General features: G+C 40.5%; 1 protein-coding gene across 1 annotated transcript; it reads right to left on the bottom strand.

Moving 5' to 3' along the window:
- Positions 1-7,855: 7,855 nt before the first annotated feature.
- LOC145043136 (uncharacterized) lies at positions 7,856-9,791 on the bottom strand. The gene is made up of 2 exons (XM_078991699.1): positions 9,655-9,791; positions 7,856-9,206 (listed from the first exon to the last, which is right to left on the bottom strand). The coding sequence occupies exons 1-2, from the start codon at positions 9,673-9,675 to the stop codon at positions 8,052-8,054; spliced, it is 1,176 nt and encodes a 391-aa protein (XP_078847825.1). The 5' UTR covers positions 9,676-9,791; the 3' UTR covers positions 7,856-8,051.
- Positions 9,792-11,490: the final 1,699 nt, after the last annotated feature.

The following is an 11,490-nucleotide window of genomic DNA, read 5'->3' on the forward strand; positions in this document are numbered from 1 at the left end:
ATGGCGTGGGAACAGCTCGTCCATGCCGTGTTGGGTGTTCAAAACAATTTTTTTTTTTTATTTTTTTTATTTTTTTTTTATTTTTTATTTTTATAAATGTTTTCTCATTAAAGGTCTTACCACACCCCACACTTAGACATTTCTTGCCCTCAAGCAACATTTCAATTATCTAGAGACAAAAATGAAAATCCTTAACAAAACACAATGAAATAAAGAAAGAAAACGAAAAATAAAAGAAAGATAAAGGAAAAGGAAATGCAAACTCAAATGACGGGTTGCCTCCCGCAAGCGCTTCTTTTTTAGAAGTCTTGGGCTGGACTCCTTTCCGCCCTACGTTGTGGCAGCCTCCTCCAAGTCCATGCCTTCTCCCACACTCTTTTCGCTAGGTATCCCTTCCTCATAATGTTTTACTCTATGCCCATTCACCTTAAAGGTTGACCCATATTTGTTCAACAACTCGATTTCCCCATATGAATATACTTGCTTAATCTTGAATGGCCCGGACCAGCGCGTTCACAACTTTCCGAGAAAAAGTTTCATCCTTGAATTATAAAGGAGGACTTTCTGACCTGCTTCAAACTCCTTGTTTCCTTTCAGCCTTGCTTAGTGCCATTTTTTCTTCTTATCCTTGTAGATCAACGAGTTTGTGTATGACTTGTTTCTCAACTCTTCCAATCCATTAAGAAGGTCAAATTGAAAATCAATTGAATGGAAGAATTATTGCAAAACTGCATTCTATGAAGACCAGTTTTCACGATGTGGCCTTATTCACCACATCGTGACATCGATGTCATCACAATTCAAAATCCAATTTATATCGACACCATGTCGTGACCACACTTCTCCCATGTCCATTTGGACCCCCTACGATGCTCCCACTGCACCTTCACCAAAGGTATTTCTTTGTTCCGCAAAATCTTCTTCTTCTTCTCCAAAATGGCCATAGGCATCTCCACGTAAATTAGGCGCTCATCGACCTGAACATCATCCAGTGATACTACCGCCTCCTGATCCATGACACACTTTCTCTGCTGCGAAACATGGAAAGTGCTGTGGATGCGACTAAGCTCTACCGGCAGCTCTAACCTGTAAGCCACCCTGCCAACCCTGGAAATGATCCTGAAAGACCCAATGTAACGGGGACCGAATTTCCCCTCTTCTTAAAGCGAATCACACCCTTCCAAGGTGAGACCTTCAGGAGAATCATGTCACCTACCTGGAATTCCAACTCCATCGGCTTCTGTCGGCATAACTTTTCTGCCGACTCTGAGCGGTCTGTAGTCGCTGCCTGATCTGCTGAATCTTCTCAGTAGTCTGCAAGACCACCTCCGTCCGACCCATCACCTTGTGACCAACCTCACCCCAACAAACCGGGGTGCGACACCTCCACCCGTACAATAGCTCGAATGGCGGGGCGCAAAGAGTAGAATGATAGCTTGTAAGCGAACTCCGCAAGCGGTAGGTGAGAATCCCAACTCCCACTGAAGTCAATGACACATGCCCTCAACATGTCCTTGAGGGTCTGAATAGTCCGCTCGCTCTGGCTGTCTGTCTGTGGGTGGAATGATGTGCTGAAGTGCAATCGCGTGCCCAACTCCTCGTGAAACTTTTGCCAGAAGCGGGAGGTAAACCTGACATCCCGATCAGAGACAATGGAAACGGGAATCCCATGGCGAGACACGATCTCGCGGACGTACACATCAACCAACTTCTCGGCCGATGAACTCTCCCGTATAGCCAAGAAATGCGCACTCTTGGTCAGTCGATCCACGATGACCCAAATGACATCAAACCCTTTCGCCATCCTCGACAGCTTGGTAAAAAAGTCTGTCGTGACTTGTTCCCATTTCCACATGGGAATCTCCACGGACTACAACTTGCCATGCGGCCTCTGATGCTCGGCCTTGACCATCCTACAGGTCAAGCGCCTCTAGACATACCAAGTGATTTCTTGCTTCATGCACAACCACCAGTAGCTCAAACTCAAATCGTGGTACATTTTGCTGGCCACCGGGTGAATAGAGAAGTGAGACTTATGAGCCTCCTCCATGACTGTCTGTCTGACTCCACCAGACATCGAAACCCATACCCGACCGCATCGGGTCAAAAGCCCCGGCTATTCTGCACAAACCGGGCGTTCTCGCCCTTAATCCTCTCCAGTTTCCAGTTCTCTGGTCGCATGCCCTCCACCTGAGCATCTCTGATCAAACTCACCAGCGGAGAATCCACCTCTATCCTCATACATACCGCTGGGGTGGAAGACCCATCTGATTTGGGGCTCAAAGCATCCGCAACCACATTCGCTTTACTAGGGTGGTAAAGGATCTCACAATCGTAGTCCTTGACTACATCCAACCACCTGTGCTGTCGTCTCATGTGTTGGTTCAGCTGATCAATGATATTCCTCAAGCTCTTGTGATCTGTGTATATGGTACAATGGACCCCATAAAGGTAATGCCTCCATATGTTGAGGGCGAACTCCACCGCCCCTAACTCCAAGTCATGCGTAGGGTATCTCATCTCGTGCGGCTTCAACTGCCGCAACGCATAAGCTATCACTCGCCCTCTCTGCATGAGGACTGCCCCCAAACATGTGATGGATGCATCAAAAAACACTACAAAATCCTCAACTCCTTCCAGGAGCGTCAAGACCGGGGCCATACACAATCGCTGCCGGAGGGTCTTGAATGCCCTCTGCTGCTCGGGGCCCCACCGGAAATCCACCCCCTTCCTCTTCAGATGAGTGAGGGGTACCACAATCTTGGAGAAATCCAGAATGAATCTCCGGTAGTACCCTGCCAATCCTAAAAAGCTCCTGATGTCTAAGGGAGATTTCAGAACCTCCCACTGCATGACCGCCTCGATTTTGGCTGGGTCGACCAAAATCCCATCCTGGTTAACTAGGTGTCCCAGGAACTGGACCTCTCGTAACCAAAACTCGCATTTCGAGAACTTGGCATAAAGCCGTTCTCGCCTCAAAACTCCCAATAACTCCCGCAAATGCTCCTCGTGCTGCTCTCGAGTCTTGGAATACACCAACATATCATCTATGAACATGATGACCGAGTGATCCAACATCGGACTGCAGACCCAGTTCATCAGGTCAATGAATATTGTTGGTGCATTGGTGAGCCCAAATGGCATCACCACAAACTCATAATAACCATAACGATTCCGAAACACGGTCTTCTCCACGGCCTCCTCTCTGACCCGGACTTGATGATACATAGACCTCAAGTCTATCTTGGAAAACCATGATGCACCCTGCAATTGATCGAAAAGATCATTTATCCTCGAGAGTGGATAACGGCTTTTCACCGTTAACTTGTTCAATTCCCGGTAATCAATGCACATCCTATGCGAACCGTCCTTCTTCCTGACGAAGAGTATCAGCACTCCCCATGGAGAACTGCTCAACCGAATGAAATGCTTTCCTAGCAGCTGTGATGACAACTCCTGCATCTCTGGTGGCGCCAATCGGTACGACACCTTGGCGATAGGGGCCACACCTAGCACTAAGTCGATCCTGAACTCGACCTGCCTCTCCGGAGGCACTCCGGGTAACTCCTCTGGAAACACATCGGCAAACTCCTTGACCACCGGAACCTATGAAACTGAAGTCTGATCCCTGACCCGTGTATCCACCACATATGCTAAATATTCTGCACACCCGTGCTGAATGTACTGTCGAGACCTGGCAGCTGAACAAAACCCTGATCCCACTCTGGTACCCTCACCATAAACAATTAGTTCTCCCCCACTTGGGGTTCGAACTATAACTCGCTGGCCCTCACAATCTGTCATGGCACCGAAATGGCTAAGTTAATCCATCCCTACGATTACGCACACTTCCCCCATGGGAATCGTTATCAAATCAATCGGAAAGAGCACTTCGAAGATCTCCTCGATAGAGCGATGAAGCAAAAACTCCGTGTTCGTTGGTGATAGAGACTCGTAATGGACACTCTAGCTCGTCCATTGGTACACCAAACTTCCTACTGAAAGTCTGAGATATGAAAGACCAGCTCGCCCCTGAGTCAAATAAAACCAAAGCAGGCAAGGAATTGACTAAGAGCGTTCCTAACCACAGGTACAACTGATAAGCATAAGACATATGTAATAACATACCCACAACCACATCTGGTGCTGCCCTGGCCTCCTATGCGGTAAGCTGGAAGGCACGCCCCTGAGCCTTCGGAGGCTCTGCCCTAACTGGCCTCCCATCAGTAATCCTCATGTAGCCGGCGCTGGAGCCTGCGCCGGCTGGCTGCGAGCTGCGGATAGTTGTTCTTCACATGACCAACTTGATGACAATGATAGCATATCCTCATATCCGATGCAAGAGCGGACTGGCGGCAGTCCCTCGCATAGTGTGACAACCTAATATTTAGAGACAATGTAATCTAAAACCAGTCAAATTTAGGTCAAAATATAACTTTGGTAAAATCTTAGTTGGGTTAAATCAAGTGGTAGTAATCGTAACAAGGTTTTCATACATATAAATAACACAAAAATCCGAGTTATAACGAGGAAGTTATAACCATTCTAAAATTCCCGACAAAACTGGCAACACCGATTAAACGAAAAACGCAAAGTTTCAATACAATAGTTTTTAGCCTTACATATCTAAATGAAAGTTGTAGATAACATTAAACCGCGAGCGTACATAAAAAGAACGTCCAAATCTGACTTCGTATGAAGAAGTTATGATTTTCCAAGATCCGGATATAGCAGTAGACAGCTAAAAACTCGAAATAATGATCGATAGACTTTTGGCCAAAACAACCTAAATGAGAATCTAAGGTCTCAACAATAGTAGTACAACGATGAAAAGTCTGACGAAAACGGACATCGGATGAAGAAGTTATGGATTTTAATGGAATTTTCGTGTCCCGGCCCGTTAAAATAAATAATAAAAAATAAAGTCAAAATTAGATAATGAAGTCTAAACGAGAGTTGTAGAGCATATTTTCAGCTACGCATGCATATAAAGAACATAGAAAACGGAGCTCGTATGCATAAGTTACGGATTTTACAAGTTCGAGGCCCGAAATCCGAGGCTGTCAGGTTTGCCACGACGTGGCATAGTTTTTTCGCAACCCGGCAAGTGACTGAGGGCGTCCAATCAATGGAAGGGGATAAGACTTGCTTCCGACGACATGGCCACCCTTAGCTACAACGTGGCACACCAGAAATGCCCCTATAAATAGATTTCAAGGGCTCTGAGTTTCATTGCTCAGTTCCCTTCTTTCTCACGCCGAAACTCTGCGTTTAAGCCCCCGAGTCCCTACCAAATCCCCGGTTTTCACCTTCAAGTCCCGAAGGAAGGTTTCGCATTCCCGAGATTCCCAAGAATCCCGAGAAAATCAACTTTTCCGAGTCGAAGTTCTACTCGATTTTCATCTCGCTTTCTTCAATCAATTAGGTGAGTTCATACCCATATAACTACGTTTTCAAATGTTTTGTAAATGCCTTTATACACTTTTAGGGGGGGGGGGGGAATACAAGTAAACACACGACTAAAATCGTGTGAAACATCGATCTTTTGCTATACTTTTGATACTGTTGTTTTAAATATCTTATGAAGTTATTATCATGCAAAATACCTCACAACACAACTTTACCCTCTTGGGATACAATATGTTTTATAAATAGAAATATGTTTTATTTATACGTTTGCATACTACATCATATCAAGGGTAACCGTTTCAACTATAACATGATGCTTTTACAAGAAAACTCAACTCATCATCACGTCTTTGTAACACGGTAGAAAAGGAAATCATTTCATACAAATGATTTTTCATCATATTACTCGTGAACTCGTTGTTAGCAATCTTGTGGTGTCATATGGCTTTGTTTGTACCAAACGAAAGTCCCCACCTATAACCAGAGTCTCTTGGAGGGAGAGCGTGACAAGTGTGTATAGATCTATACGGGGCTGACAACTCCGCACCCTGACTGTTAGCTACAGTCCGTCATTAGGGGTGACAAATGTCAACATAGGTACTGCGTCTAGTATGGTTATGAGGAACTCACAACACGCGGAAACAATGACTCAAGCACGTAGTAATACATAACCCAATCATGCTTGGGGGGTAATAACTATATTCTAGGGTATTATCAGCATAATCAAAAACTCAGGATAAACACTTCCACAATTAGTTTTACTTAACAATACAACTATACATCTTCTTTTTAGCATGTCATAATTGCTTACAGGTTACGGTCTTGGTAATTTGAGACTGCATTTCACGTTTAGGAAAATATAGGATTTTCCTAGTTCATATACATTCATTTTGTACAATAACGATTTACAACATCATTCTTTTGAGCATGTCATAGTTGCTTACAACTTACGGTCTTGGTAATTTGAGACTGCATTTCACTTTTAGGAAAATAAGGAATTTTCTTGGTTCAAATACATACAATTTATACAACAATCATTCATATTCATTTCATACACTCATAAGAAAATATCGGATTTTCTGGAAAACACACACGCACTTTCGAATGGCATACATTTCCTCAAAATACTACTTATGAACTCACTAACTTAAATGTTGACACTTTTTCTTTGAAATAACTTGTATTCTCAGGAAACCGCTAAACCAGGTAGCAACTACTTTTGAAGACTAACGCGCTGGCATTAGTAACATATTTTGGGTCACCATATTGTATTTTATTTCTTTTGCAAACATGTAACACATACAATCATGTAAACTTTTCAAATATATTTATATTATGGTGGTGTGTACTTTCTTTACTATTCAATTGTTATGATACTTGACATGACGTCCTCCGCCCTCGAACGTTTCCGCCGTTCTGGTTTGGGGGCGTGACACATAGTGCCCCTCCCTACCACACTTTTGGCACCCACTACTCACTCGACAGGCTCCCGAATGACCCTTGCTGCACTTTCCACAAGTGCGGCCCTGCTGGCTCTCAACCCTAGAATCAGCGGTCTTAGACCGCTTTGGCGCCGGATGCACCTGTGCTGGAGCCCAACCCTGCTCCCTCAGCTTCAACTCAATCTCAAGATCTCGCCGCCTGGCAGCCTCCTATAACTCCAAAAGTGTATCACAACGTTGAGTCGCCACAAACTGTCGAATATCTGTCTTGAGCATGCTCAGATAACGGGTCATCTGAGCTTTCTCAGAAGCAAACTCCGGGCAGAACATCGCCCTCTCAGTGAACATGCGAGTGATCTCCGTCACTGTCTCCTGATCTTATTTAAGCTCTAATAACTCCTGAGCTAACCGTTCCTGCTCGACTCGAGGAATGTAGCGAGCACGAAACATATCCTGGAACTGCTGCCATGACACAACAGCCCTTTGCTCATCTGAATACGACCCAGTCACCAACCTCCACCAGTCCTTTGCCCCGAACCTTAGCAAGTTCAGGGCACATCTGACCCTCTGGTCAGTAGGACATAAGCATGTGAAGAAACACCCCTCCACATCAGACAACCACATCATGGCTTTGATGGGGTCCTGAGCCCCATCAAAAGTAGGGGGATTCGTGTCATCGAAATCCCAATACTAAAAAGCCTGACCGGCTCCCAACCCTGCCGTGGATACAACTGCTGAAGCTGCGGCAGCAACCGCCTCGGTGAGGGATGCGTAACGATCATCGAAATACTCCACCATAACTTTATATTTAATTGTATTGTAATAATTACATCAACTTGGTTTACACCAGTTGAACCATCAAACTGATAGAATGACTATGACCACTTTAGTGGTAAGACCAATTTTCAAAACAATAGGAACTGATGAGTAAACCTTGGAACAACTATGATTGTAAACTTTTACTAGCTACCTTAAATAGCACAAGCAAAGTTATAAATGTAATTAAAACAGGTAAGAACAAATTATCTGTTCTTTTAAGAAAAAGATGTTATGTTTACATCGTACAACACCAAAGTCAAAAGTGATGATAATATATCATTTATCAATAGTAAATACTGCAGCTAAATATGAGGAAAACATGCCAAAGTACAATTATAACCCGGATTACTCTCTAGTTTCATCAGCCATGACTCAAGAACTTTAGAACGACACCGGTACCTCCTCCCTTTTAGTTTTTCCACTTGGTCCTGATGAATGAGCAACACAAAGATCACCGAGATCAATGCGGATGTCTAGCTCTTTAAAGACTCTATTTTTCAGATCATAACTGAATACACTTTTCTTGCGCCTTGATCTCATGAAAACGATATATCTCTTATTTATCACGCCACAAACTGGATATCGAAAAGAAGCACTTACAAAGCCATGATCCTGGACTGTTATCGAAAGCAACTTCTCCCACTTCATACTTTGAAAATCTTTAAGAATCCATAAGTCAGTTTTGTCCCTAGAAACTCCATCAATGAGGCTGAGAAAACCACCCATCTCAAAAATAGAATAGTAGAGCCTCTTACGCTCACCAGGTTCAGGTAGGCTCATTTGGAGAACTTCTTCTTTTATCATATCAACAGAAACCAGGTACTTAGAACAATTAAGATTCCAATGAAAGTACCTTCCTTGAACTTGAACTGAAACTATCTCACCCACATTCGTAGGATCCAAGTAAAAAGGTACTTTGATCTTTTTCCACCTTGAGGAAACACGAGAGACTACAATATCTTTTTCCAATTGGAGAATATGACATTGGAGTGATAGGCCATTAAACAAGTGAACAACCTTATGTACTCCCTTGAATCTGTCAAAAAAAAGGGCCATTGCACATACGCTAGTATCTTGATGTGCAAAAAATGTTGGAGGCTTGGGAAGAAATGATTTTTCCCTGGTGATTATATTGAAAATATACAGTGACTTTCTTTTTCTGGCGGGGTCTGATATCAGAAGAAACTCGTTATACCATGACTTTATCCTTCCAAAGAAATGTATGCCAAGGTTTTGCTGTTTCACTTCTAGTCCATGTCCTTCTTCCCTTACATCCACATAGCGGACAGTAAATCCAAATGACGTCTGGAGGATAAAGAAAGAATTTTCTGCCAAGATCATGTTAATTATATTGAACCATTTTCTACAGACATACTTTGCGTTATAACGAAGGAAAACATAAGGAAGCTTTTTAAGGATATCTTCAACCACGTCATCTGGAAGAAATGCAAACCATTGAACCTCATTTTTCTTTCTCTTCATTTGTTCATCTTCACACTCTTTCCTGCACTTGCTCATTGCCACCTCCATCGATTTCTGTATCAAAATAATATATTACATTTTTTGTAAGCAGCAACATGAGGAAGAAACACAGTTGTGTACATAGCCACAAGGGAACATGCATGAATGATCAATAACATACATCAACTGAACATGTTTGTACATGTTTTATTTCGGATCAACAGAAATAAGTACATATGGTGTTTAGGTAAACACAAGAAGTGTAATTAAATCCGATCAATTTTATTCCTGGGTTTTAAGTTTCCAATCAACTTTGAGAGTTGAAATTGTAAAAACTAACACCCTTTTCTGGTATCTTGGTATCTGGAGGCTTTTAAATTAATTTTAACATTAGTTATATAAGTAATTTGTTTCCACATTTACATTTGCGTCGAATAGAAAGAACATAAGAGACACAGTTGATATTAAGATGATAGTGCATAAAAAAGCCACATTAAACACATTGCAAGAAATGAAAAGAAACCTGTAGAACGCTAACTTCCATACTTGTAGAGATCGATGATAGTCGAAAGTTAGGGTTTTTTAGGACACAACCTGGAAGGAGTGTGATGTTAGGCGGTGGGTGTTTTTATTTTGGGATCTACTAAGTCCTAAATTGACGTCAATTTATATCCTAATGCTGTCTCCCCATTTTATGCTCAATTTATATTGAGAAATTAAATTACCTCCTACCTTTTATTTCTACAATTATTCCTATCCACTAAAATTATAACAAATCACCATTCAATTTAATTGTATTTGATATATTCCTAATATAGTCTTAATGATTTAGTTTAAAAAATATGGAAAGATGACACTTGTCATAATTTTATTGGGTAGGAACATTTGTAGGCATAAAAAGTAGGAATCAATTTAATTTCTCATTTATATTCTATAGTATATTCCGGCATTTTATTCATTAAATTTCAAACATTAAATTAATTTACTTAAGCAAAAAAGGAAAATTTTGGGTTATTCCTATAAGTTTTTTTTTTCTAAAAATTTAAGCTAAAATTAAATCATTTTAACATATAAATTTATTAGTTCACACATGAGCTTACTTAATTAAGCAAAAAATAAATAAATAAATAAATAAAATGAAAAGCCTAGTTTCAAGCTTGGAATTTCAATATTAGATTTACAAAATCCAACTTTCTGCCGTCAATCCCTTAACATGTAAAACCTCACATTATTGAGATCTATATTCTTAGATTTAACACCCAAACATATTTTCAAATCTAATAAAAAACTTAAATATTTTCCAACGATTTTCTCCTATTTATTCTTCTATATATATTAAATAGTGAAAATTATATAAAAATATTATTAAGAAAAATTAAATATAAAACATATCATCGTTTGATATGGATAGAAAGAAGGTGGAAAAAATTATAAAATGATATTTAATTTCTCTTTAGGTCTTTTTATTAAGAACTAGTGAACTATAGCATAGAACTTTTATGTGAATAACTGAATATAGACTCTTATCATTGTTAAATTTGGTGAAATTGAAGGTATGTATGAAAGATAAAATTAATATTACTTAGTATTTCCGACATCCTAACTTCTAAGTTGCATAATGTTATGAACATAGTTAACGACGATGTCAAACACTTGAAAATTGTTAGACTAACGTCTCAATGTTCTACGTCCGCATCAAGTATTTGTTTTATTTCTTTGAAAAGTGATTACCTCTCTAGGGTAGTTTTAGGTTTTTAATCATATACATTAATAACCATTTCAGACTAATTTATTATAATAATGGAATATTAAGTTTTCTAATCGTTTAATTATAATCCTCATTTATGTTTTTAACAAAGAAATAAATAAGATTTTCTTTTATTGGCTTTATCATTATCTTATCTTATGTTCCTCACCATCGTGAACATTACGAAAAAATAAATTTTTTTCCACATGTGATTTTCGTTACCATGTACTACTTTTAAAGTTCTTTTTTATGTCGGGATAGAAAGTTTATTTGATAGATTATCCCATATTAAATTTTGTGTAACCTATTTAATTATATATAACATTAAAACCCGTATTGACTTATGAGCAGTGTCGAGTTTTCAGTCGTGACTTTCTCAGTTTAGCTATCAGCTATGAACAGGACGGTTTGGAGTCGAGGACATGTCCTCCGCCGCCTTTTCCACCATGTCCTCTAGGCATTTGCTCATATGCGTTTTTATCCGCTCTCAAATGTCGATTGTGAATGAAATAGGTGCACAATTTATGCTATCTTCTTTTCCATCATTTTCCTTTGTTGGGTTTTAGGTTCTATCTATGCCCTTTTGCCATCTCCTTCTGAAGGAAACGACAA

The sequence above is a fragment of the Lactuca saligna genome, chromosome 4 (genome assembly GCF_052625555.1).
Source record: "Lactuca saligna cultivar CGN05327 chromosome 4, ASM5262555v1, whole genome shotgun sequence".
Taxonomy (NCBI): Eukaryota; Viridiplantae; Streptophyta; class Magnoliopsida; order Asterales; family Asteraceae; genus Lactuca; species Lactuca saligna.

What these genes read in the sequence shown, in the direction of transcription:
- LOC145043136 (XM_078991699.1), bottom strand. Translation starts at nt 9,675, where the DNA reads ATGGAAGTTAGCGTTCTACAG. An exon ending in TGGAAGTTAGCGTTCTACAG is followed by an intron (nt 9,207 to 9,654) that starts GTTTCTTTTCAT and finishes ATTTTGATACAG; the next exon opens with AAATCGATGGAGGTGGCAAT.